General features: G+C 52.3%; 1 protein-coding gene across 2 annotated transcripts in view; it reads right to left on the reverse strand.

The window, feature by feature from the left end:
* The window catches only part of PLXND1 (plexin D1), a 67721-nt gene that overhangs the window by 22298 nt on the left and 17644 nt on the right, over positions 1-27779 (reverse strand). Inside the window, exons 3-21 of one of the 2 annotated variants that reach the window (XM_077184706.1) lie at positions 25582-25713; positions 23786-23886; positions 23005-23134; positions 22280-22454; positions 20717-20825; positions 19773-19875; positions 17785-17889; positions 15911-16000; positions 14979-15072; positions 12444-12607; positions 11550-11701; positions 11310-11409; positions 8133-8272; positions 7630-7797; positions 5666-5756; positions 5244-5519; positions 4186-4335; positions 1242-1356; positions 140-247 (exon numbers count right to left, since the gene is read on the reverse strand). In XM_077184706.1, coding sequence (XP_077040821.1) covers positions 140-247; positions 1242-1356; positions 4186-4335; positions 5244-5519; positions 5666-5756; positions 7630-7797; positions 8133-8272; positions 11310-11409; positions 11550-11701; positions 12444-12607; positions 14979-15072; positions 15911-16000; positions 17785-17889; positions 19773-19875; positions 20717-20825; positions 22280-22454; positions 23005-23134; positions 23786-23886; positions 25582-25713 — 2503 coding nt within the window. Of the gene's footprint in view, positions 1-139; positions 248-1241; positions 1357-4185; positions 4336-5243; positions 5520-5665; positions 5757-7629; positions 7798-8132; positions 8273-11309; positions 11410-11549; positions 11702-12443; positions 12608-14978; positions 15073-15910; positions 16001-17784; positions 17893-19772; positions 19876-20716; positions 20826-22279; positions 22455-23004; positions 23135-23785; positions 23887-25581; positions 25714-27779 lie in introns of both variants that reach the window. The other variant, XM_054639952.2, reaches the window with a different exon arrangement.

The raw sequence follows: 27779 nt of genomic DNA on the forward strand, positions 1-27779 counted from the left end.
AACTCACAGGCGATCACAGAAATTCTCCTACAATTAGTTCTATACACTTCTAACAGAGCACAAGGTGAATTGCTTCAAGCCTGCTAACCTGACATCTTGCTCCTAGCCATGGTTCCTTGGCACCCAGACAGTGACTTACCTTTGCGGATTTCCTCGCGGATCTGTGACTCCATCTCCTCCATCTGGAGCAGGGTTTTCTGCCAGTAGCGCTCAGCTCTGCGGCTCTTTGTGCAGAACACAAAGAGAGCTGGAAAAGAGGAAGAGAATAAGCCTTTTGGACCCGGGCTTAGGAGCAGCTGCAACTGGGATCAGAGCAGTTCTCTCTGACACAAGTGCAGAAAGCCAAATCCAGAGTTGGTTTCACACCTACCAGCAGACTGGTATCTGCTCAGGCAGTTGTCGATTATCTGTAAATAAGTAGAACCAGCTGGAATTTAATGATCGTGCTGTAACTGTCATCTTCAATTTAGGTCTGGGCTGTCGGTATTCAGCTTAACTGTGTATTAATGTGTTCCAGCTGATTAATGAATACAGAATTGAGGACGTTTACCACCTGTATTACAGTGTTCATATCTGACAGTCTTCCCATGCCTCCAGAAATATGTTTCTAATGATGGGTGATGCATCTAGTAAATAGGGTGCATTAGAGCTTTTGTTAAAAATAAATTAAATCCTTACTCTAAAGCCCTCACTTGCTGTGAACTAGCAGGTTTCTTGCTGCGCAGTCATTCTGGGCATGTGATGAGGAGGGACCCTAGCCCAAGGACAAAAGTGTGCAGCACAGCTTCCAGCCAGGTACATACACTAATGTGCCTGCTTCAGATTTGCAGCTAAGGATGCTGGCTCTGCTCTTCCTACTCAGCCAGGCACCTGCCACTGCTTGCTCCAAGATGACAGGATCTTGGCCTAAGAGCACCTTTAGAATGGTCTGGGACAATCATGCCTGTGACCAAGATCAGTTTCTCACATCCTTCTTTATTTTTTTTATAGTAACTACTGAGTATTTGGGGAAAAGGGTAAGTTTATAAATATCACAGGTTGAAGTAACAGAGTTGAGCTGTGGTTTCAGCCAGGAAAAGCTGTGCTGCAGGGAGCTGTGTCCTGGCACTAGCTGTGTGCCATACCTGCTGCACCCAGACTAGCTTCAGGTACTGCACAACTGCAGCACTCAGAGTTCACACCTCCACATGCTGAGAGAAAAACCTTGCCACAGCCTGGAAACACCTCGTTCTTTCCCTTACCTACAACAGAGAGGACCAGCAGGATGCTGCAGATAACGATGGAGACAATGATCGCAGTTTCTCCTCCCCCAAGGTGCAGCATGGCAATTGTGTAGTTGAACTTTCCGACTTGGATCTGAGGAAGGAGAAGGAGGCAGGAAAAGCAGGGGCTGAGCAGCATGTTGCCAAAGGGCTGGGAGCAGGGAGGGACACGGGGCAGCACTCAGAGACCTTCACCCGCGGACTCTGAGCGAGCTGGCGCAGCCTCCCAGGCCCGGAGGGAGGGAGGCCGGGCTGTGCCCCTCACTGCCAGACCTTGGGCACTCTCCGGGAGCCCAGCTCCCTTCCTGTGCTCTGGGGGATGCCAAGGCCACACCCAGCAGGCTGTGATGCTGCAGTGGTGCCCATCCCAGTGCCAGCACAGGGCTTTGGTGGCAGAACTGCGGGTCCCATGGCCCCACTGCACCTGCCCCAGAAGAGACAGCCCTTTCCTAGAGAGCCCATGGCACTGCACAAGGCTGCCTGTGCTGCTCTTACTAGAAAATCACTTCCATTAATCATCAGCTTCTTTATGGCTCTGAACAGCGTTTGGAGCCCTGCTGCACTCGCCTTTCTCCTCCCAAATCAGAATGGCTGCCACCCAGAAGAAGTAGGGTTAAGAAACTTTAAAGTCCTTGAAATACAAATAAACTTAGGGAATAAAAATAAACGAGACCATAGACGAGTAATGATCTTGTGGCTAAAGCAGTGAAAGGGGTGTCAGAAGGTGCTGGCTCTGCTCCCAGCCTGTACTTCTTGTGACAACAAGCACAAACCACTAGAGCTCAGTCCCTGGGTCTCCTGATCCCAGAAGGGAACAGGCCAGCACACATCACAGGCTGGCAAGTTCCTGGGTGCCGTTTACAAACAGCTCTTTGGGCCCTTGGGATGAAAGGATTCCACAGCATCATCTGATAAGGAAAACTCATGACCACACAAGGCTTTCGCTTCTGGAAATGTGAGTTTCACTTCTCCCAAGGAACAAGAAGTGAGAGAAACTTGAGAAAAAAACCTTGAAATTAGGTAGGGAAGAGCTCCAATATCTTATTATTTTAATTAATCATTTGATTAATCAAAATTAATCTTGATTTCCTGTGTCATGGAACACCTCTGAGTAAGATGCCCATTGGGGTGAAATTCCAGCAGCTCTCAGCCACTGGACCAAAGCTGTCCCACAAGCAGGACCTTCCCACCACCTCCACCACCAGACACGCAGCTGGATCCTGAGGGAAATCCAGCCCTAGCTCTGGGAGCATTGGTGAGGGCATGGCTGCTGCCAGGGGGAGGCTCCAGGCACTGAGAGCTTTGGTCTCTACCCTGACACATTGTCCAAGAGCCATGGTGCTGGCCAGGGACAGGAGCCACAGCACTGCAAGAGCACCTGGGCAGGTTTACTCAGCAGCCTCACAGCCACATGCCCAGCCTCAGGATCGCCACTTTCTCCCTCTGAAATGCTGCAACGAGGCAACTCCTTAAGGTGTTTTGAGTCTTTCTTCCCTCACCAGCTCAGCCTTTTGTATTTTTCAGAGAAAAAAATCCTTCAGCTACTGTTTAGTTCAATGCTTAAACTGTTTGGTCATAAACAAAGATGAGCCTGAATGTCTTGACAAGTCTCTCTAGTGTAGCTGGACAGCTCTACTCAACCCTCAGTGCGACCCAGGCAAGGCCCCTGCAGATCCTGCCCTGTGTCACCAAAGCCATTTCTCACGTGTGACAAAGCAGCAGCCACTCGTGGAATGGCAGGCAAGGGCCCCAGCCATGCCTGTAGGTTTAGTAAGGGTGCACAGGTATGAATATAAGCAGATTAATTAGCTGCCCTTTCATTGCTGGTGCACTCTGAACACCCTTGTGATATTTAGGGCTGGGTATCACTCTCCTGCTTCCTGGGGACTTGCCATGGTTGGTTAATGTCACACCAAGACTAGCAAATTCAAAAATTCCTTTTCTTCCACAAAGGAATTCCCCTGTTTCTCAGTTCTTACAAAAAAAAAAAAATTTAAAATTTACCCTGTTTAAAATTCCTGTTAAGATGACTCAAGAAATTCTGTTACTTCTGCATTTCCATGTTTCCAGTTTGCAACAGAATTTCATAGACCTCAGACTGCTGGCAGTAAACTGGACAGTCCTGTCAGCAAACTGGCAGTGCATTGTGCCTTTCTCCTGGGCAGCCCAGCTCCAGAGCTCTGCAGGTGCCTCCAGCTCTCCTTGCCCTCTCTGCCCATGCCTCAGGCTCCCATCCATCCCCTGCCAACACACGGACTGGGAGAGGGCAGCGGGGTCTCCCACGGGGGTGGAGGCATTTTCTCTCCAGATACAAAGAGCCATGGTCACATCCCTGCGTGGCCACGGGCTGGGTACGACACGAGGGAAACTGAGGCAAGCACAGCAGCTCAGGCCAGCCCTCTGGAAAACAGGACAGTAACCAAGTGTGGGCAGTTGCAGACACAAAGAGAAACAGGAGCCCTGAACACTGAACTCTGCAGTAAGAAAGCAGCAGCCTTTGGAAGCCCTGAGTGCTGCTCTCACCCGCCCGGTCAGGGGCCCAGCTGGGTGAAGGCTGGGCTCTCATGGCCACTCGTAGCCCTTCTGCTGCTGGGGCAGAGCCAATGGCTTAAAGCTGCAAGGAAATCCCCAAACACATCCCATGAGGAGCAGGAACTCAGGGCAGGTGACAAAACCTCACATGCCCAAGACCTCAGTGTGCCTCTCAGAGCCGAGCAGCCTCCCCGGGCACAGGGCCGGAGCTCAGCGGGCAGTGCTGGCTTGGAGCAGCCCTCAGCCTGGCCCTGCAGCCTGCTGGCCACTGCCCTGCGGCAGCACAGCCTGCTTGGGGCACCGTTCCCCTGCGCAGCCTCCTGCAGGGTGAGCTGGGGCTGGCAGGGAGCGCAGGGTGCAGGGACCCCCTGCCCGCAGAGCCCCCACTCACCGTCACCGGCAGCTGCCTCTGCGAGGAGCTCAGCGACTCGTTGATGGAGCAGTGGATGACTTTGTCTGAAACAATCTGGATCTCACACGAGATCAGGCCGATTTTCACCTGGTATTCATTGCTCTCCAGGCCCAGGCTGTCAGGTTCTTTCTAAAGGCAGGAAAAAAATCAGGACGTCAGGCTGCAGCATAGCAGTCAGAATGGCAATCGATCTTCCTGCTTTACTTTCCATATTCCCTGCTGTTTTGCAGACCTGGGAAGACTTTCCCTCACCAAGGACATTTTTCCAGCACTCCGCAGGAAAGCCAAAACCAGGCCATTCCCCATTTTCCTGTTTCCCATTCTTCACTCAGCATGGGGCATAGGATGAACAAGCCCCTCATGGAACCTGGAAAAATCTGCTTTTGATCGGGCCTGCTGTGCCTGGAAGATAAGGATGTAAGCACCCATCTGGGAGGGGGGAAGGATGTACAACAGAGGGGACAGCCAGGGGATGCGCCTGCAAAGCCTGAGAGAGGGGGAGCACATTTCTGGAGCACATTGCAAACCATTAGGATATCCTGCAGCAAACAATGGCCTTTGAATTACTATTGCTCATTGTCCAGGCCAATCAGCTTCTGCACCCCAACTTCCTTGTGAGCTGAGCTGAATTCAGTAGCCAAAAGAGAAGAATGAATGATCTGTTTCTGCAGGAATAAACACCTATTGTCAGGCCCTTCTGCAGCACCTGCCTGGTTTCAGGCCAGGGCACTGTAGTTCTTTTCCACATGTCCAGTATTTCATTTAGCCCCTTGCTAGAGCACCCTCCCGAGGCAGCTCTCTGGCATCATGCCTGAGAAGGCATCCCCAGACCACGCTGCATTTCCTGGGGTGGAGAGATGCAGAAGCTGCAGGCTGAGCCAAAATCAGCTGCTCCTGCTGCCCCAGTTCCCATCCACCCCTTTCTCTGCCCTGTGTCTGTGGACAGTCCCTGTGCTGGTACTTAGGGCTGAGGAGCTGCCCAGGGTGGAGATGGCAGCACGCGGAGAGAAGCAGAGCTGTGAGCACCACCCTCTTACATGTATGACCAGAGTTAAGGGCTCGCCAGGATGGTGCTTGATCCACTTCTCCTTCTTGGCTGTGGAGAACTGGGGGTCAGCGTAGTAGCCCAGGCTGAATTTGCTGATGTGCAGGGCCTCCTCGGGGTACATCTCCTCATCCAGGGCCGAGCGCTCGTCAGTGTAGAGGCGCCCGTTGAGGTAGAAATCCACAGGGGCTGGCTTGGTCCCCACAGTGACGTTGGAGGCAGCTGGAGAGGGGCAGGTGATGGCCGTGTCAGTGTGCACCTTGCAGCGCTGAAAGCAGCAGCGTGAGCGTGTCAGAACCCAGCACCAGAGCGCTCCCAGCCCACCCTGAGGCACGGCCCGAGCCCCCACCCTCACAGCTGGAGCAGGCACGCAGCCCTGCTCACCACGGGGCCACACCTGGCCCAGACACCCACCGTGTGCTCCCTGCCGATGCCACGCACAGCCATGGACACGTTCTGCACCAGCCCAAAGCCTCTTCCTTCCAGCGTGATGATCCTGCCCCCGCTGCCAGAAGGGAAGAAAGAGAGGGTGACTGCAGAGGACAGTGCAGCAGTGGGATGTGGGGGCTGCATCCTCCTCCTGTCATTTCCTCAGAGATGTTTCCAAGCTGCCTCAGCAGAAAATGTGACCCAATGGCCAAAGTCTTCTTCCTACTTACAGCAGAAGTAGGAAGCTACCTACACAGCTACCACAATGTCATGGAAGAAAGGAAGGAAAGAGGAGTAGATGCTCTGGTGGAAAGGGGGGAGCCTCTTCCAGCATCAGTGAGCCGTCCTCCTTCCCACTGTCCAGAGGAGCAGCCTCTGCATGCCAGGGTAGGCAGCAGGCATCCTGGCCACTGCCCCTGTGAGTGACCTGCAAAGAGATGGCCAGGACACAGCCTCTGCCCTCACCCCTGCCCCTGCCCTGCAGCAACCCACACAGAGCTGTGAGATTGGAGAGGGAAACGTCCCTCATCCTACATCTTCCAGGAAGTTATGATTTAGAGCAAAATGTGAAAATTGCTGTGTTTTGAATCTGCTTGGGGGGACTGCAACACATGAGCTTCCCACTGTGCAGTCAACTAACAAGAATAATGAGCAGCTCCAATGTGCACAAGGCAGAGCAAGGGCTGGAGAACCATCACCACTCATCTGCACCCTAGATCAACCTTCCCCATATCACATTTGACTTGTTTGGAGTATTTGCCAGGGAACAGGCAAGACTCACAAGTCCTGTTATCTGAAGAGCACTCCAGGCACAGTGACTTTGGGCACGAGGCCCCACGGTTCTCTGAAGCCTGGGGATATCACTGGGAAGTTATGATCCAAGTTTCTCACTAGCCTTTCACATCTGCAGACTAGTGTACAATTTTGCATCAGTTTAGATTTTGGTTATATGGATTATTTTATCAATATGGTAAAAGAAATCAGAACCAGCTAAATTTTCACACAAGTTATTGGCACCTCATGGTCAATAGTCCAGCAATGTGCTGAAGCAGTCAGAGGCTGGGGAGAGCCTGCAGTTGCCATCCTCATTATCTGAAATTTGGGAACGGCTCTAAGTACCAAGGAAGCAGACTAAGGTGACTGAGAAACACCGCAGTGGTTTCCTTTGTGACTGCAGGCAGGACATTCTTCCCTTGTCTCTTTTTAGACACTGCTCTTGCCACTCAGCAGTTGGAAGCCTGGCTGAGTCATGGCTCTGCCTTTCCCCTAACATTCCCACAGCCTGCAGCCTTGGCATTGTGCTCGGGAACAGAGAGGCAGCTTTGTTCCAAGAGGGTCAGACCACCAGAGCCTCTCCTGCTCGGCCCTGGCCGTGCTTTCAGCGATGTCCTGTGGCACAGCTGCTGCCCTCCCAGATTTCCTAGTCAGCCCTGGGTTTTTCAGCCTCCACAGGTGAGGAGGGTGGTATTTCACCACGGTATCCAAAGGAACAGAAGTCTGAGAACTCCACTGAGATGTGAAACTAAAAGCAACACACTTTAAAAATTAAATACTGTGACCTTGGGGAAGGTTGAAATCCAAAATTACAAATCGCATCTTATCCTCCAGCAGTTTTACTGCCAAGAAAAACCCTCAGGGTCTCATAGAGCCCCCACCTGGGCCTCCCCAAAACACTCACGAGGTGTGCACAGTATTGTTACCAAGGCTGACATTTTTCCACTTGTAAATGCATCAAAATAAGCAATGGACAGTCCTGGTGTGCGACACCTCTTCTTCTCCCGTGCTGGGGTTACCCTGGAGCACGCCAAGAGCAAGCTAAGGCACCCTCTATACCTGTCCAGCCCAGGGCTGAGAAGCCCCTTTCTCCTGGCAGGACCCTCTCCCCACCCTCTCCCACCTGGAGCTGACCCCCTCTTTCCCAGGCTGCCTCAGCTAGGGCAGGATCTCACCTGATGTGGCTCTTTTTGGGGTTGATGTCTGATATAACCGGGTTCTTCTCATACTTGAAAGTGATGTTGTGGCTGGCACAAGACTTGTTCTCGAACTGCACGCAGACTGGCACAGCCGTGGTGAGCTCCACGGCGGGCATGGTGCAGGTGATGCTGCTGTCCGTGCGGCTGCGTAGGACACGAGGTGAGCTGCAGGGAGCTGCAGGCTGCAGCCTGGCCCGAGCACCCTGACAGGCAGCTGGCAGCCACAGATGGCAAGGAGCTTCCAGTGCCGTGCCAACAGCTGTTCCTCCAGGCCTGCCAGGGGCAGCTCCCAGCTCAGCACCGGCTGCTGGGCCCGTGCACGCAGAGGGCAAGGGCAGGCAGGGGGATGCCATGCCAGCATGCAGTGGTGCCCCCATCAAAACCCTCGCTCTGCCTGACTTCTTGGGGGACAATACCAACCTTCCTAATGCTTGGGCTCTCATCACTACTCCAGTGCCAGCCCCCAGCCCTGCTCTCACCTGAGGTCCGTGCACTGCTTGGAGGAGTTGATGAGGACACGGAGCTCTGAGCCGACATCCAGCCTGCTGCCTCTGATGGTCACTCTTGTTCCTCCTGCCTTCGGGCCATTCAGAGGAGCTATGGACTGCACCACGGGAAGCTAAAAACAAAGGGCAAATCTGTTTTCTAGCCTGGTAAATCTGCAGCTGGATATTCTACACTGTACATGGGAATTGATTCAGAAGTTCGAGTAAGAGTCCAGCACTGTGAGGCTCAAACAGCAGCACAGCAAAAGCTTTTGCTGGCAAGCTTTCAGAAAAAGAGAAGTGATACAAAAGCTAAGGAGTAAGATTAAATAAAACCTCTGTGACTCTCAGTGGTCCCTAAATACTCGCTGTAAATGAAACATGGGGCCAAATAGGAGCCCAGGATCTCACCATTCCCTTCAGATTTCCAGCAGGAGGTCCAGAGCCAGTGACAGCACAAGATCCATCAATAAAAGGAAATTTCTACTCATTCCCTCCCTCACCATCTCAGCCCTTCTAGATCCATGTCCTCCTAAATGCAAGGATAATGTTAAAGCCTCACTGGACGATGGCCTTTAGATCAGTAAAACGGCCACCTGGGTTTAGATAATTGAATATCAGACCCCCTGCTAAGGAAACTTCAAATCTGCATCTCTTGCGGCAACAGGAACTGAGGGGGAAGTTACTTTGCCTCTTGCCATTTGCAGCATAAATTAGTGTGTATGTTATCTGTGTTTGCAGCCCCTGGAAATCTTCCTGAGATTCATGAGCTGGAGGCTTTGATAACTCACGTGGCGCTGAGCCCTCTTGTCTGCTCACAGGCACCCCAGGAGAGGCTGCTGGCAACATCCCTGCTCCATTTGAGCAGGATAGCCAGAGCAGAGCAAATCATGATCCTGAGACCCTTCCACAGGGCCCTGTGACTCCCTCTCAGACAGACCCACGGGGGCTGGCCCCGCTCCCCCCAGCCCATCCCTTGCTCGTGCAGAGCAGACCCTCGATCCTTGCAGGTGGGCAGAGGAGTGCAGGCTGAGCCTGCTGTTAATGCCTTGCCTGCAGTCTCTGCCACACAAACCCATGTGTTAACATCTACCCTTGCCCTTGTCCTACACTCAGATGGCTTTGCTCCTCTACTGACATTTCTTCTGTCAGTTCTGACCGTCACCCATTTCCACCGAATCTGTTTCGCTAATTTCTATTTCTCTGGTGTCTGCAGGCAGCTGTCTCCTGGCCTTGGCCCTTAACCCACATATTCATAAGTACAGCTACAGCATCAGCAGAGAGGATTATTCCTGTTCCCCAAAGCCCTTCCCCTTAGCCAGAGCCAGGGGCTGCTGCTCTTGGTGCACTGCCAGCACCAATCACCTCCATCACAGCTTTGGCAAATCCAGCTCATCCATAGCCTGCTATAATGTCCTGAAGAAGCCTCTCCCTCCTCCTCAGTACAATTACAGCTGAATTCTGTCTCTTCTAGGCATGTATCATGGGGACTTTGAAAGATGTAGCACACAAACAATATCTGGTATGTCATGAAGTACCTTCTTTGGAAGGGCACTTCTGAAAGGCTTTTAAACTTTTCCAGGCAACTGTACCAATGCCAAAGTTCAGGTCCCACCAAGACCAGCCTCACATGGTATAGGCTACTCCATTTGCATGCCATCGGATGGGAGAGGAGAACCAAGAAAACAAGAGTGTTGCTTGGTCTGCACATGGCATGAAAGCTACTTTACACCTTCATCATGCAGTGTCCCTCCCCAACACGTGCACAAGGCAGGGCACTCCCTCATATGTGCTCCAAGCTTTGCTAAGACAAACAAGACAGACAAACAGAGACAGACAGAGAGACAGCAGTTTTCTACTGTGCCACCCAAGCAGGAAGGGCTCCCCTCTCTCTCCAGGGAGGAGCCTGCTCCCTAAGCTTGCCCTGGAGCTGCCGGCACAGGGCTGCCATGGACCCAGGCTGAGGTCAGGGCCTGGCTTTGTTCAGCATTGGTGCTTCCACAGGTGTTTCCTGAGAGGCTTTTCCTCGCATGTTAAGAGCTGGTGAAGGAGCTGCCCAGCCCTGTTCCACTCTCGGGGCCCCTCTCCCCCCTCTCAGCCAGCAGTGGGGGATGTGCCAGCTCAGCACACACATCCTGAGGATCCCCAAACCAAGGGGGCTGTTGGGATGTGAACCTGGACACCTGGAAAATGTGGAAATGGGATCTGGGAACTCCTGCTGAGACTGGCCTGGCTGTGCCATCACTCCCCAGCCTCTCCCCATGCAGTGTCAGGCCCGGCTCTGCTGGGTGCTGGGGTGTGCCATGCCTGTGCTGGCTGCGTGCTCTCAACTCCCTGAACTAAACACCCAATCTGTCATTGACTTCAGGGTGGGAGAATCACACTCCATGATCTGCCCCAAGTTCCTCACAATGGCCACCAGGAATCAAAGTGTTTTCTGGAGCTCCAGGTCTCCTCCCAGGCCAACAACTTGCAGCACAGACTGTCCTGCCCCAGCTGAAGCTGCCGTGGAGGCACAATGGCTCCAAGCACTCCACGTGCTCTAAGCACCCACCCAGCATGGCTGTCCATGAATACTGTCCAAGAAGAAGGTTCATGTTGGGAAGAGAAAAAATGCATGGATTTCTCTCCAGGTTTATAGAGATGAAAGCTATCTTTGTGAAACAGCACAGCACAAAGTTATAAAGGGCTTTTCATTGCACAGTGACATGGGGTTAGCTTCAGTCTAATCCCTACACATTATTTCATGCAAAAACTAATACAATCTCTGCAGCAAAAATATCAGTTCTAAACAATGTGAGTTTATGGAATGTAACTTACACAGCACAAAGGGGCTTCACAAGTCTCAAAAAATCTCACAGGTTGTAACAACACTTCAGCAAAAGAGGTAGAAGAAAACTGAGTTCCTTTTTATAGCAGGAGAACTGCCAATAGAGCTGGAATGAGACAGACCCCTGCAGGATCTGAGTCTGGGAGCGTGGCTGTGCTGCCAGCATCCTGCTGTGGTCCTGCCACACCCCACACAGGTTACCACAGGTGAGGTGACACCTCAGCAGCTCCTTAAGGACCCCAAGATGTAGTTGTAGATCCTGTTTCTCAGCCAGCTGGGGGAGGCATGGGGAGCTGCACACCCACTTTAAGGGGCACAGGAATCACCAAAGGAACACTCACCACATAGGAGTACCGCTCCCTGGACCTCCCCTCCCGGCTCACGTTGACCGTGACCACGTCCGAGAACGCCTCCGGAGCCTCTCCGGTCTGGCACACCACTCTGCGGATGGAGGAGGCCAATGGCAGCGGCGACGGGCAGCAGCAGCTGGCCTCTGCCTGGCCGCGGGGACAGGGAGGGATGGGCATGGGCCAGGGACATGCAGGGGCCAGGGTCCCTCCTCCCCGGCTCCCCCAACTCACGTCTCAGAGACGACGTATCTGTGGGGCAGCGGGGCGCAGAGCACGCCGCCCACGCGCACGGCGCCCGCGATGTCGCCAAAGCGCCGGCCCAGGTTCCTCCCGCGGATGGTCAGCAGCGTGCCCCCCTCCAGAGGCCCCCGCAGCGGCTCGATCTGCAGCACCAAGGGGCAGGGCATAAGGTCAGAGCATCACAGGGCCCCAGAATGGTTTGGGTTGGAAGAGACCTCAAAGATCATCTATGACTCATGCCATTGGCAGGGACACCTTCCACTAGACCAGGTCAGGGGAGAACCAGGAGCTTCTGGCCTTCATCCCTGAGCCAATCCTGGTGTCCAAGCACCACCTGAGCCCTGTGAAGCAAACAGAATCACTCCTCACACTCCTGCTTGCCCAGTGCACCCAACACCAGAGTCTCCTCACTCCGGCTTGGCAGAGGACAAACCACCACACTTCCCTGCTGTGTTGGGCAGTGGGGTTTAGTCAAGGATCACTTCAGCTGCAAACACATCTGGGAAGAAACATGCTTTCTTCCACAGACCAGCTTTGAACCCACTCCTACACCACCGGTTTCACCTGACAGCTGCTGCCCCCATTGCTGTGAGGGGACAGAGCATGGTCTGGTCACGGCAACATCCCAGTGCTGCGAGAGGACAGGGGACCGGCCATGATGGTGCTGCTGTTGTTTTTCCCTCTAACACGATGAAGACTGGATCCTGTCACTAGCAAGATGTCCTTGACAGCATAGAAAGCCAGTGAACAATTCAGTGCTGGTCTGGACACCATCCCGTGCCAGGGACAATGTGCAGATCCTCCTCAGCTCCAGTGCAGCCAGTCCCAGCCCTTGGCACCACCTCACACCATGCGAGCACCCTCCGTGCTGCCTTCGGCTCTTACCTTGCGAATCTCTGGAGGTGGGCAGACTTCAGCGGCCTGTGGAGGCTCGGTCTGCAGCCTGCAGCTGGAGCTGCTCTCACTCCAGAGGCAGCGGTGCCCCAGGTCCTCCCTCCCCAGGCACTGGGAGCAGTCGGCGCTGCCGGTCGCACAGTTGTACACCTCCACTGAACCACCAGAGACAAAGACAGCGTCAGCTCCAGGCCTGAGGCTCTCGCAGCTTTGCTTAGCCTGAGGCAATCCAACCCACACGGCCCCCCCGCTCCCACCACCTGCCCGCTACGTAAATCCCAGGAAAGTCTGAAAGCCAGCGGATGAGCAGAGCACACAGCAAGACAAGGGAGCCCTTGGCTACCATCCTGCAGATTTCCCAGAGGGCCTGGGCGCTTGTTCACACTACAATATTATTTAGCACGTTCTTTTCCTTTTTCTCCCCCTTGGGAGAAAAACAAGCAACACCCAAACTTGGAACCTTTTGTCAATTAATGCTACATGTTTCCAACTCTCAGCATCTACATGGGAAGCTGCTTGGCAAAGCTGGCTCCATCCTGCCAGGAAAGCAATCACATTGCTTCCACGCTGACAAAAAATGGGGTACTTTGTGCTTTGTACAGGGTTTACAGTCCTTTCCTTCCCCCTGTGACCGCAGACCCCTTTCATTGACTTCTTCCTTCAGATCTGCTCAGCTCAACTTCCATATGTTTTTCTTATACTGCCTTCACATCTCCATTAGCTGGTGCCCTGGGTCACATTTCCTCTCCAGCCTCAAGACTTCTGCCACTGAAGTGTGGGTATCCATGGAGGTAGCAGTCAGAAATGCTCAGGAAACATGGCTTTCACACCCTTTTCCCCACAGGAGACTTTGCAGGAGCGCATAAAACACAGAAACAGACACATTTGGCACTTCTGCTCACAGGAGCATCTTAAGGCATTTCCTGAGCAACTAATGAGTCCCTCAGCCTCAACGCTCTGCTGTGCTGTGCTAATGAAACTTCATCACCACCAACACTGCCTGTGCCATGCTAACGAAACATCACTGGTACTGAGGGTCTCTCCTATTCTTTACAAAAAAAGCCTGTTCCATGTCATCTGCAGTCTCCCCAGGGGATTACACTGGGTGGTTTTCCAACCAATAGCAGATCTTGTATTCCTTCAATGGACTATCAAAACAGAGTGTAAAATAAAAGCTAATAAACATTGAAATAATAAACAATAACATCAGTGATTTCATTAAAGACATTTTAAAAGATGCCCATGTTTGTCTAGCAGATCTCTGATGCAAGGCAGTCTCTCTAATGTGACTCACACCAGCCTGAGCAAAGAGAGGAGGAGCCAGAGCAGCACAACAGTCCTGTGGGAACTCCAAATATTCTGGCCAATTCTGATGGATGCAAACATGGCCTATGTAAACGAGCTCCTTCTCCATGCAGGAGGAGGGGAATTCCACCACGCTTTTTCTGCTGTGGTTCCAGCTCCCAGCGCCACCCACACAGAGAACTGAGTGTTTGACACAGCCAAAACCCCATATCCCACCCCCCTCCTCAGGGTTACCACTGTATTGCGAAATGATGCCCTCTTCTTTCTGCAGAGAAACCAGATCTCATGCCTGCCCATGCTGCTATTTCCAGGTATTTTCACTTTGCAAGATAATCCTCCTCCATTCACAGGGGTTTACCATGGGGAAACCTTTCTATCCTGGTCACTGGCTGCTGGTGCTCGCGTCTTTCTCCCTGTCACAGCTATCCTCCAAAGGAAAGCTCTCCTTGGGCTCTCCTCCTCCTGTGCACTCCAGATAAATCAGCCCCTTCTGCTACAGCTGCTGACACTGGTGAGAGGCAAAGGAGCTCGGGAGTGCTGCCTCCAGCCAGAGCCCTTGGCAAGGGGCACCTCTGGCCGTGCTGCTGTGCCAGCCCCGCTCCGAGCCCTGGGCTCGTCCTGCCTGCCCACCCTGTCTGAGTCTGACTCATTTCGGGTCTGACTGCCGGCCTTCCTCAGCTTGCTGATGTAGCAAGGGCTTTTTCGGGAATCCAGCCACTCTTTGCAGAGACAGAGAACAGGCCAGGGGTGAAATGTGCTTACACATTTTATTCCTTCTCAGCAGAGGAAGCAAAAAGAAGGACTCAGTTTTCACAGCATGTGGAACCTCGGTGCCATGCTCCTGTGAGAGCTGAGGGAAGAGCCCTGCCCCATCCTTCTCTCCCAGGGAGGAATTCCTCTCTAGCTCACACCCGACTGGGAGCACCAGTCAACCTGAGCCGTGCCCCACTGGCAGGTGAGACCTGAGCTGCCTGCACTTCTGGGCAGGGCTGGACTCTGGCTGGCTGTAACAGGGATGTGTGGGTGCCAGTCTGGGCTCTGGGCTCACGTTCACGGGGGTGACTCTGGGTAAATACGCTTTTTGCATGTGCCTGAGAGAAGGAACTGCGCTGAGCCCACTGGAGCCATGGTTTCTCTCCTGCAGCCATAAACTCTGCCCAGGTTTGAGAGTCGTTCAAGCCAACCAGATGAGAGAAGCATAAAAATATTTTCAACTCAGACCTGTCATCATCTCTGGACTGTCGATAAATCTGTCTGGTTTGTCCTTCAGCTGGAGGTTCACTGGGAAGCGATGGCTTTTCTCTGATGTGTGGAGCTGTACACAAAAAACAAACAAAACCTTATGAAATTCAGTAAAATAGGAGGTTACATACACACACACACCTCCCCTCCATGGATTGACCTTTCTTGTGAGGCTTCTTTGACCACTGCTCCTCCAGACACAGGAGACTTATCCTTAGCAGAAGAAGTGGGACAGCTGTTTTGTTTTAATCATTTTGCTGAAGTCCCAGTAAAGGGCACCAGGACACAGTGCATATCGTGGTGAGCACAGAGCCCTGGGTTGCTGCTATTTTTAGCAGAAATGGACAGGAAAACGAGCAGCCTGGACTGTCTGCACATTCTCAGTGTGGGGCTGTGATACAGGTGATGTGATGGGAAAGTGCTCTTCTCCAGCTTCCACTTGCAATGTTCCTACTGGTGAAAGCCCAAATGTTTGCTGCATTTTGCAGGTGCAGTTTGCCCTCCAACAACCACACACTGCTTTCCAGTGAGCATCACAGCATTTTCTCAGGCCAGTTCCTTGTACAAAATAAAAGCTACAGAAATAGCAATCCTGAAAGGTGGCCAAATTTTTTGCCTGAACTAAACTCTTCCCATTTAGAAAGGTAAACAAGCAGCTCTTTCCCAAGCCCCAGGAAGGGCCAAAGCCACTGCACGGAGCTGGGAGCACAGCACCAGTGACATGTGTGTGCCCTGCCAGCATCAGCGCATGCAGAGAGCCCAGAGGGGCAAATGCAGGAGTGAGAGATGGAGGGAAGAGAGCAAGTGGTGTCCCACTGCCAGGTGGGAGGCTGGGGGTGAGACCCTGCCGCCCTCGGACCTGATGCTCAGCCTGGGGGAAGCCAGGCTGGCAGCCTCAGCCCTGGACTCACCAGCACGTGCACACACTCCACGGCAGAGGAGTTCACCCACCGGGCTTCAAAGGTGCCGTCTGTCCCAAAATGGCACTCCAGAGCTGTCTCCTAGGAGAGGGAGACAAGGGCAGAATGGCTGCAACAACCATTTTGTGCATTTCTCTGTCTGTCAGTCCATCAGCAGGGTCCATGTCCCACCTTGATTCTGTCACTGGCACCTGAACTCTGCCCAAGTCAAACAGGAGATCAGTACCTGACACTAAAGGTGCAGACCAGGAGCTGTGCCTGGCCCACAGCACACTCAGACCAGATGTGCCTGGCTGGGCTCTTGTAACCCCAACAGCTCCTCTGGGCCGAGGTGTGCAGAACTCATGCTGCAGCACAGACTGAGAGCCAACATTGTCCCAGGCCACCTTGTCCAAACCAGCCCAAACCAGTCAGTGATTTGGGCCCAAAGTCACCTTCCTCCTCCTCCTCCCAACAACTACACTGAGCAAATCTCCAATTCCAACAAGGACCCAGTCAAGAACAGGTTGAAAGACAGACTTCTGTGCTGTTTTCCTGATAACACAAGGATGATATCCTGCACCAAATTATTGCCATGCCTGCATCCTGCAGGAAAAAATCCTATCTCCAAGCAGTTGATGCTCCACCACTACTGAGGTCTAACTACCCTTTGAAAACTGGCAGATCTGATAAAAGACATGGAAGGAAGCAGCAGGCTCCTGGCAGGCAGCTGCTGGCTCAGCAAACACACAGGCAGAATCTTACCCAGTGCATCACCTGTGCCCAAGCAGCTCTGGCTCTGCAGGCTGCCCCTGCAGTGCCCCTGCTGCAGCAAAGGGGCTGGGGCACACATCTCTGAGGCTCCCAGCTTCAGCAGCACTTGTGAGTTCCTCCAGAGGGGGAAGGAGAAGAAATCCTCCCCGGCAGCCTGGGACAATGAGCAGAAGGTGATGGAAGGAAGTCAGGCTGCCAGAGCCTCTCCTGCTGCCCCTTTCCTGCTGACTCCATTTCCTGTGGGTTCCATGCACTATTGCTTCCTCCTCAGCCACCTCCAGCATCCAGACAGGAAGAAGGATTTCTCACCCTGTTTTGCTGATTGCAGAGGTCACAGCCTCCTTCCTGGAGGCTGGAGCTGTGCAGGAAAAGGCCACCCCATACAGGCACGAGGGTCTGCTCTGCCCCTGTGCTGAGCGCAAGGAGGTAAGGTGGGAGTGGTGTCTCCCCAGCCTCCAGCAGCACCCTCCAGCACACCAGAACAGCTCCACCAGCACTTCCAAAATTCTCCTCTGCTGAAGAACAAGGAGCCACTTGGCTGCCCAGGATGCTGGAATCATCAGCAGTGGCAAAGGCAAACCTGGTCCCATGAGCCCTGCTGTTCTGAGCCGAAATTATTCAGGGCAGCTTTCTACAAACACCAGGGCTTACTCAAGCACTTTCCCAGTGCTCAGCCTCTTTGCCCCAAATTCCTCTGGTTCTGTCTGGCATGCAGCACATCTCCAAAGGCAACATTTGATGTCCACTCCTGCCTTTTGCTGTTAGAATTAGCATGTCAGAAAATTTCACAAAAAATACTTTTTCACATCAAACAAGCTCTGTAGTGATGTCCTGAAAGACATTTTCACACCAAATGAGCTCTGACAATCTGAAGTTAAACAATGCTTCCATGCTGTACTCAAATACTGTGGCTCAGACAGGGCTCCCTGCCCATCACTCAGAGCTGTGTCCTTGTTCCTCAGCACAGGCACTGGGGCCAGGCTGGATGTGGGGTTGGGAGAGCTGACACCAGCATGCTCTGTGGTGGAGCAAACACCCACAAGGGAACGGGGAGTTTTATTTCCCCCAAACACCTGTCCAAACCTTCCCAATGCCTTTAGGAACTCATTTACCTTAGCAAAAGTTGCATTGGCCAGTGAGATCACGATGTCCTGAGGTACACCCGTGGGCATTGGCTCCAAAGGGGCAGGTACTATTTGAGGACAGTCAATTTTCTTCTGCTAGGTACAAAAATAAGGAAAAAAAGGGATTAGGTGGGTGCATGCGGAGCATCCTCAGCAACAAGAAAGAGGAACCATCAAAGTCCTTGATAAGATTCATTTCACTGGGAAATGGGTACTGCCAGGTGCACAGTGACCGTGTACCTGCACCTCAGCTGTCACTCTGGCCGTGACAGGGCCAGAATAACTCTGAAAGGAGGCACTGTCTCCTCCAATGGCAGATGCACCAGCGTGACCCTCTCCCAGCCGTGCTGCACCCGCTGCCTTGCTCGCTCCTGGCAGCACCCGCAGGGTCTGTGCCCCAGGGTGTCCACCCTGCACCGCGGTGCTGCGGGGCACGGGCTGCGTGTGCACGGACAGAGCGGTGAGCAACTGCAGGGCCTTCAGTGAGGGGCTGCAGCCGTGGGGCAGCTGCAGTGAAAGGCTTAAATGAAACTGAAAAATTATTTTAAAAGGTCATCTGCCTCCTTACTTTTGTTCTTGTTTTAAATTGATGTCTCAGACACTGGAGCTGACTCAGAATTCCAGTCTATGTGACAAACCCGTCCTGTTCTCTCATGAGACGTAAATCACACTGCGAAACTACAGCAAAAATGAAGCCAGATTGTGCATGGCCCCAGGGTACATCCAGAGTAATGCCTGTGACAGTGGAGCCATTGGGGTAAAAGACAACACAATACTTGGTCCATTATGCAGAATCATTTGCAGCAAGCAAGATTTCCTCGCTTGCATTAAAGGTTATCCTGCTGTGGCTCCGCTGATGCCAGTGCTGCTGCTGCTCCAAGGAGAGGCTGAGCCTGCCCTCCCCGTGCTGAGATGCCCGTTCAGACACATCCCTGCAGCTGGACACATCCCTGGGACCGGACATGCAGTGAGGGGGAGATTTATCTCCTGCCCTCCCCAGACCTAGGTAGGGGTCAGAGAACTACCTGGAAGTGCGTGTTTGACTGTGGAAAAAATATTTCATTTCTGTCAGGACACTCATCTAACCAAGCATAGTTGGTGCTGCCTAAACAAGGAGATTAAATAACAGAGATGAACGTGATAAGGGAAGCAAAAACAGCAAAGCAAACAACTGGAGAGAAATTTCAGTCCCAAGCCTCTTCCAAGGAAATAAAAAGAGTTAAAATAAAACCAGCACAGCTACAATTTCAAGCAAAACCTCCCCTGGCCTGGTGAGTCCTTGCATGTCACCAGAGCTGGCACAGCTTCCCAGAGAAATACACTTTAGAGGACTGATTAACTTGTCATCTTGCAGCCCCTTCTCCTGCTGTTCACCAACCACCAGAAATAGAGCTTCTGGCTGACTATATCCTTCACATCTGGATCAGAGGAAACGGGCAGAATGTCCAAGATGCTGCGGATGGAGCTGGTAGGATGCAGCTTTCCCTGCAGAGCCATGCCCAGATGCAGCTGCACCAGCGATGGTTTGTTTACCAAAAGCTCCAACTGCATGATGAAAGCCCCGTGTTTCCAGGGCTACAGAGCACCTCTGCTGCTCACAAGATCAGCAGGAGGCGCAGAGAGAAAACAAACATGCCCAAGCAGGTCAGCATCCAGCCCAACTGTACCTCTGGAGCAGGGGATCCAAGGAAGTCAGTCCTTTGCTAATCCAGGACTAAGCCAGGGCAGTCCCCAGGTGACCCCACAGCCCTGATGTCACCCAGTGTCACTGCTGGAACTGACCCCCCAAGTCCCTGGCAGGAGCAGCACACACAGCATGAGCTCCCACTGCCCCAGCAGCCAGCGTGTGCCAGACCCCTGCAGGGCTCCCAGGCCCTGGCACAGGACAGAACCCAGCAGGGCACAAGGCACGGCCAGCAGGTGCTGGCCACTGCTGGAGGAGGCTCGGAGCCCGAGCAGCACTGGGCAATGCTCACCTCCATCCGCAGAGCATCCTCACACTGCGAGTGGTTGGAGACACAGCTGTAGGAGGAGGGGCACCAGTGACACTTCCACCGGGCTGAGAGGCAGCTGGTGCACCTGAAATGGCAAAGGCAGGGTGAGGAAAGCAGAGTACAGGTTGCTCAGAGGGGCCACACCTCAGCCCTGCAACCCATCTTCACACTGTTCACCCTTTAATGGTGCCTAGAAAAACCCATGGCAAGTGCTGGATTACCCTCTCCTCTCCCTGGCAGCTGGCAGGGAATGTGGCCAGAGCCCATCACCCCCAGGCATCCCTGCCCGGCCTCAGGCCACAGGAGACTGAGAGCCACCTTCCTCTGCTTAGCAAAACATGTTTTTCCCCAAAAAAATGCTCTTTCCCTCATCTGTCTCTCTGAGGAGCCTGACTAAGACTCTCCCTGCTGTTTACACAGACATGGGAGCCCTGGTGGGCCCTGTGGTCAGGCCCTGATGTCACGCTCCTGAGAGGTGGATGGGTTTGGGTGTGTGCCACTAGAGCCCCCTCAAGCTGATGGGGTATGTGACTTCCAGGGCTGGAAGGAGCCAGGGAGCATGACTCTCCCTTCCCCAGTGCCCACAAATTGCTGGGGAGGCCACCCCTGCTGCTGAAGGGTTAACAGAACAAGCTTAATATAAAAATATCATTTATGTTTAAAAGAAACCCAACATGTCCAGATGGCTTGAGGACCCTCCTCTGGCATCACATCTCCCACAGTCCTGCCAAATCCTGCCCAGGCCCCCAGCTGCCTTCTCTCGGGAGCTGAGCTCCCCATTAACCCCACAGAGCAGAACCCTCATCCAGGGTTTGTGCTGGCACCTCCCAGCTTCAAACTGCCCCACCACTGTCACCCCCGTGCCACCCACGCCCTGCCACCACCTGCCCACGGCGGCTCCCTGCCTGCACACCGGGGACACTTACGCTCTCTTGGGGTAAATGTTCCCAATCCTTTTGCAATCGTAGATGGTGAAATTGGCCCGGATTATGTTTTTGTTGTTCACCCGGAGAGAAGTTTCAACGACCACGTGGTCTGAGAAAATCAAGCCAAAGAATATTGGGTTGCAACAGCCCCTTGCTCACACTCACACTCAGCAGACAAGAGAGACCCTTGGGAAAACAAGGGCTAAATATGATTTGTTTTCTCTAGGGCTTCCTCCAAGCTGCATGTCCGAACTTGGACGAGTCATCCTTTCTCCTCTGACATTCAGCTCTTCCCTCCTAAATCAGCACTTACATTACTCTCACAAAAAAGAACATGGTGACTTTCAGCACAAAATTCCAGCATGTTATGCAAGTGTTAATTACCAGATTTAATTATTGTCTTCACATACAGTTGGTGCTAAACTATAATTTTTAAAATGTGGTAATTAAAACATGTTGGTTATCATGTTTTAAAATCCCGCTCACTTTCCCTGTGCCAACAAACCTGCAGAGAGGGGAAATCCCTTTTTTGGCTGCTCAACACACCATACTACCTTCCCTCCCCACAGAATTGCCTATTTTTTTTTTTTTTCATTGCAATTTTGCCATATAAGCACCAGAGAGAAGAAACAATGCCTCTTTCAGAATACAAACAATAAATCAGCGCACTGAATTCCAGAAATTCATTTGGACATTGCTGAAACCAACAATACAGAGCAGTTAAAGATCTCCCATTCTTTGGATAGTTTGGGAGGAAAGCAATGCAGCTTTACAAACGGGCCTAGGAAAAGTGGAATTTTCAAAAGGACTAGCTAATTCTCCCCTTACTGAAGTCAGCCATCTTCAATGGCACATTCACTCCAGGCTTGAAGGATGAGAACTTTACAAGCACTCAAGTCTGGAATAAAGCATCAAACCTCTCCAAAGGCACTGAGAGGGGCTGACTGCATCACTAAGTGGCCAGTTCAGATCTGGTCAGCTCAGCCAGCAGCTCAGCTGGCTTCAGCCTCATCTGCAGGCACTCATCTCCTCTGCTGCTGCTCCATGGAGCCTCGACAGGCATCCCCTTTGGCAAGCAGGGGACACTGGACACCTCTGGATGGCTTTTGATTGAAAAATGGGACTAAGAGTTACTGAGCTCCTTTAGGTACCCACTCGCTCTCTCTCCAGAGCTCTCCTGAAAGGCAGCATGTGTTTTGGAGGGAAATTGAACAAAGCAATTGAAAATATCAATATAAAAAACTATTTTATTTGACCAGGGCTAGAACATTTTTGGCTTAGTACATACTAAATCTAAAGCAGAAGCTCAAACCAGATAAACTGGCATTTAAATTCTGATGTTTAAAACAAAAATTGATAGATTTGAAATACTATCAATTCATGTAAACATGGTGGAACTCCTACACTTCAGAGTCATATGCCCTGTAAAACAGACACAGCTTCAGGCTTTTCTTCCCTGTGTGTCTTAACTGCACATACAACTGAAAAAAATAAATAAAGCCTATTAAAAACTGTGTCCACAAAAGTGGTTAGAAGGAACGCATCTTGTTTGCTTTTGCATACCTTGGTCATCAGGAAATGCTGGATATTTCTCGTGTGGAAGCAAACTGCAATAAATAAATTGGTTTACATAATCCCCAGCGACTCTGGCTACCGTGTGGATGCTGTTTCCATAGTCACATGAAATATTTGTTCCATTCAAGTTCGGGATAGTTCCATTTATTTGTATTATCAGGGCCTACATTAGACAAAAAAGTCAGCTATTATCACAGAAAATTATATTTAGAAATGGTCAACATTTTAGAAGCTTTTCAGAGGTAGGCAACTCCAAAACAAGCCCACAGACAGGCTCTGTCTTGAAACAAATAATATTTTGATAAATACCTTTAAAATATAATTAAAATACTTTTAAATAGCAACAGTACAAAACCAGGAAATGAGTTGACTCAGCTGTCTGCAGCTGATTGTGTTTGAAATTTTGCGACCCTCCCCTGTGTGTTTGGTGCAGCAGCTCTGGGTGGTTTTTGCCTGTAGGCCCAGCTCTGGGTGCTGTTTTCCTACAGACTTGGCATCCAGCTGGCTCAGGCTCCGGGGTGCAGCAGGTCACCCCGAGAGCCTTGGCCTGATGCAGCAGCATGCAGCAGAGCTCAGCATCCCCCTGACCACATCCAGGCCACGAGGAGCCGTGCTGCTCCACGGGAGGAGCAGGGCTGGCCACCCACCCTGGGAGCAGGCTGTGGCTCTATGGATCCTGCAGGGGATTGGTTTGGAAGTGGCAGCAAACGCACCGGGTTCTCTTTGTCAATATTGATCTCAGGCTCCAGGATGGTCATGGAAGGGCACTGCTGCACTCCTTCACTCACACTCGCCCAGAAGTTGGCCCCGGTGAAGTTGGTGCACTCATGCTGCAGAGAACACCTGCAATGAACAGAGGAACAGCTCGTGGTTGATGAGTTTTAAAACATGTGATAAAAATGTTGAATTCCTTGTGAGGGAAGAGAAAATCTTGTGTCTGTATCTTTCTCCTTTATCCATGCAGCTAAGCCTTAACATTTGCTGCTATGGTTTAAGTGTCTGCTTGCCATGATAACAACATGTACTCCCACAGCACCAGTGGAGCAGCAGGATTGAGGAAGGCAGGAAAAGCCCAGGCTGAACCCAAACTCAGGAGGAAAGGATGACGTTTTGTCTGACATCTTCAGTTTGCAAATATGGAATCTAATTTTGAATATTCCCTTTTGCATGTGATTATCTTCTACTAATAGATGAGATCTGCAGGGGCAAATGGACTTTCACAGGGGGTGGGTTCTCCCAGTCCCATGGTTTGACACCTGCAAGAGATTCTTTGCACTGGCAGCTGCCTGTGGCATGACAATGCAGCTATGGTGAAACCTTGGCTCTGAAGAGCATCCCAACCCTTTGGGCCAGATGCAACACTTTCTAACAGCAGGTATTTTGTAAGGAATGGACAAGGACTGTGGGGAAAGGCAGAGGGCACCACAAACTCCTGCCCGGGCCGAGGGCCAAGGCCACGCTGAGCACACCCGGACCCGGCGGGGCTGGTCCTACCTGGTCTCCATGGTGCACCACCCGCAGTAGGCGTCGGCGGCGGCCAGGCACTCCGCGCACGTCGAGTACTGGCTGCAGGCAGCCACCTTCACCCGAGTCATCTGCACAACAACAGCACAGCTGCTCCCAGACGTGGCACAGCCCCACGGAACCCCCGCCCGGCCGGACGCAGCTGGACACAGGACACCAGCGCCTGGGGCTGAGGCACCCTTCCCCTGGAGCAAGCTCACCCCGCACACCGGGAGCAATCCCTGGCGTGGCTTGGAAGCTGGAGTTGTGCCATGGCCACCTGGCATGGGGACGAGCCCAGGAAGCCACTTGCTGCCCACTGGAGGCCCCCAGAGCCTGTCCAAGCCAGGCCATGAGCCCCAAGACAGGAATGATGCCCTAGGGCTTGGGAAACCACAGGGTTTGCAGCCAGCTGAGCTGAGCTGGGCTAGGCTGGGCTGAGCTGCTCCTTTTCAGCTGGTGCCATGGCAGGAGCCATGTGAGACCAGGTTACAAGAATGTGACACTGCACCTTTCAGAGGTGTCAGATGGACATAGCTTTACAGCTTGACCATCTCTTGTGAAAAGCTCTCACCCAGACCTGCAGAAAGCTCCTCTCCAGACACAGCCCAGCACTCTCTGGCTGTTTACACAAAGATCAGAAAGCAGCACCACTCTAGAAACCTTGATTTGTGAAAAAAATTAAAGTACCTCTGGGGACTCACTTGGCAGCAGCAGTTGGAAGGGAAAGCATGTGTTAGTTTCTGCTCTCACCTCCTTTGATCTCTAAACATTTGGGAAGGAAACCTGACTGGTTTGGAACAGTGGGGACTGAAAATGTGAGGTGCCAAGAGCTCCCACCAGGCAAGCACAGTCCAGGCTGCAGGTTCCTTGGCCAGAGCCCCACTTCACTCACAGCACCTCACTGTTCCCCAGCCCTGCAGGGCTCAGCAACCCCACCCCAACCCTGTCAAGCTCCTGGGGAGCTTCCCAGGATGCTCTCTCCATCAAAGAGAAACTAACTCATCAGATTTATTGGAAAAGGAGCAGTCAGAGGAGGCACCAGGAGCACCACACCAGTTGTTTGATCAGCCTGAGTGGAGGGCACAGCCCAGCCAGGGGCTGAGATGAGCCAGTCAGAGCCATCAGCTGAAGAGGCTTCCTGGGAGGGGTCTGTGAAACGATAATGACCAACCTGCAGGGAATTAGAGCTCGGAAAATACAAATGCAACATGTAACATTTGGGGTGGTGCATCTGTTTTGACAGATTAAAATGTAATTCAGGACAAACCCTCAGTGCCTGGAGCACTCAGCTCTCATCTTCCTACTCTGTTAACTTGATGGAGATGGGACTGCCTGTCTGTGCCTGCTGCAGCTCTCCAGGTCTCTGCAGAGCCCTCCTGCCAAGCACTGAGCAGAAACCTCCCAGGGACCACTTCTGACAGGCAGACTTTTGTCCGTAGGATCTCCTGAAAGCCTCCCTAAAGACCATGTACTGTCATTTTGGGGTTTCTGTACAGGAACAACCTTTGCTTATTTCTGTGCTTATTTCTGCACTCCTGTAAGTGCAATCTGTTTCAGTATCTTTCACTCTTCTTTTTACCTGACCACCACAAAGACCCGATAAGCTGGGCTGCATGGTGTTATTACCCAGCACAGGAGAATAGATAGGCACCTCCCCAGAAAGCCCAGTGACAGCCAAAGCTCTGAACATCTTGGCTCTCACCCCCTTTCTGCTCCCAGCTCTGAGCTAAATCAAATGCATGCTGTGCTCCAATAACTGGTTTGTTGAGGACTGAAGAGCTCACCTGGTAAGAGGTCATCAGGTAGAGGTAAGTGGAATCAGAAGGGTCAAATTGCATGATGGGGTGGACAGGCTCTCCGTAAGCCACTGAAATGGATCTCCTGCTAATAACCTTCATCGTGCTGTCCAGGTTTATCTGTAGAGAGAAGAGGCCACTCACTGAGACCATTTTCAAACACTAAGGGCAGAAGATTATTTCTCCTTGGTTATAAATAAAAACCAGAGTGGTATTCAGTGGTGCCCCAAGCTGTCAAGCACTGTGAATCTCTGCACACTTTGCAGGCTGCACACACAGAGCTTTCCTGGAAAGGCATGGAAAGTCAGCTCTGTGTCGCTGGGCAGGCATGGCACGGCCCAGAAAGCCCCAGCCCTGCTCAGGGGTGCAGGACCCTCACTGTCCCTGGTCCCTCTGGAAGGTGACTGATTGGAGGCTCTAGCCCTGCACAGCTTCATCCAACAGGCACAGCAGCGTTTGCGTTACCCTCACCCAAGTGGCACCAGCCTTCAGGCCTCATCACATACACACTCACATTCTGTACAGGGAACATCGAGTTCCCAAAACTTAATGAAAAACAGTCAAAATCAGCAACAGGGCTGTACAGCATGGCATCTCCTGCTCCCTGCATATTTGAAAAATAAGTGTTGTCACTCCCAGCCAGAAGAAGCTTCTATCCCTGCTGACTCCAGAAGACCACGGCAGCTGCCACGAGAGCGCCAAGTCCTACCTTGCCTCATGAATCACCAGCCGAAGTGCTGGCAGTGATGGAGGAGGCTGCACAGCATCAGCCTGCCTTTCAGTTCTCTGAATGTCTTGGCATTTGACTTGAAAATTCAGTAAATTAAATGTGGCATTGCTGAGAGGAAATAACAATGGGGCTACACAATTTCTCGTGACAGTCACTTTTCAGCTTAAAACAGAAAGGGAGTGAAGAAAATTCTGGCCTTCTTACTAGCAAGGGAAGGCAATATTGTAATGACCAAGTGTGCCTCTGTTGTCTAAATGTGGATTAATTAATTAACATAGGTTAATTAATTCTTACACTAGAGCAGCACTGACACACCCCAGTATGACAGCACAGGCTCAGGCTTCTCTCTGCTAAGAAACATAGCACAGAGAGCTATGCAGAAAAAGGGTACTATTGCTTTGTCCATTTTAAAAGCTGGCTAGCCAGAAGCTAAATTATTTCCCTGGTATCACCCAAGAAGTCCATGAACTGAGGCCTGACATTCCCCACTGCATCCTCTCTCCCTTGCTGCTGAGATGGGCTCCACGTGGCTGTTTACAGGCACCTGTGTCTGGCTCCCTCTGCCTCCTGGGCATGTTCACCCTACATCCTCTTCACACAGGCAATTTCCCTGGGTTCCAGGGGGCTGCAGGCTCTGGGGAGAGCTCCCACAGCAGCACAGAGGGGTAGTGACTGCTGGTCCTGCTGCAGCAGGGGAGCAGGCTGGGGTGGCTGGAGCACACAGACTGCCCTGGGTGCTGGTGGGAGCAGAGCACGTCCTGGGTAACACCAGGACTCGTCTGCTTGCACACTGCACTTCCACACCTGCACACATCAGGAGAGAGCCCTCCTTCTCACCATTGCCCTTGAGGGCACTGCCCCCTGGCACGGCTGCGCTGCCCAAGCACTGCTGACCCTCTCATGATGGCCAGATTGGTCCTCACCAAATGCCTGTCTGCAGCCAGAACTGCATTAATTCGCCATACATGCCCCTGGTAGCCCTAACTGCTGCTGGCAGGAGCTGGGCAAGCACTATTTCTGCCCCTCTGCTGTCTTTTCTCAGGCCACAAATCTGAATGATTTCCTCACGCAAAGTACCTTGCGTCCCGTGCCAAAAAGCAAGGAGCCCCAAAGGTAGAAGGGCTTCTGGTTATGCAGCTGTGTTGTGGAATTAGATTACAGCTATCTGAGCAAATTATCCCAGCACAGGGTAGCCAGGAGCCTCTCCCTAATGGAGGCACTGCAGATAAGGCTGGTCTCTCGGAGATGATAATGGAGCAGAGCTGTTAATGCCGTGTGAACAGGCTGCTCTGCGTGTGGCATGTGCCCCCCAGCCTGCTGTGCCTGGCCCAACGCCAGCTCCCTCCCACCCTCACAAATTACCTGCCCCTGGGGGCAAAAATCAAAGCAGGGAGCCTCTTTGTGATTGTGATCGTTCCCACATTTCTGCCGGGAGCACTGAGATGCAAGGGAAAAA

The sequence above is a fragment of the Agelaius phoeniceus genome, chromosome 11 (genome assembly GCF_051311805.1).
Source record: "Agelaius phoeniceus isolate bAgePho1 chromosome 11, bAgePho1.hap1, whole genome shotgun sequence".
Taxonomy (NCBI): domain Eukaryota; kingdom Metazoa; phylum Chordata; class Aves; order Passeriformes; family Icteridae; genus Agelaius; species Agelaius phoeniceus.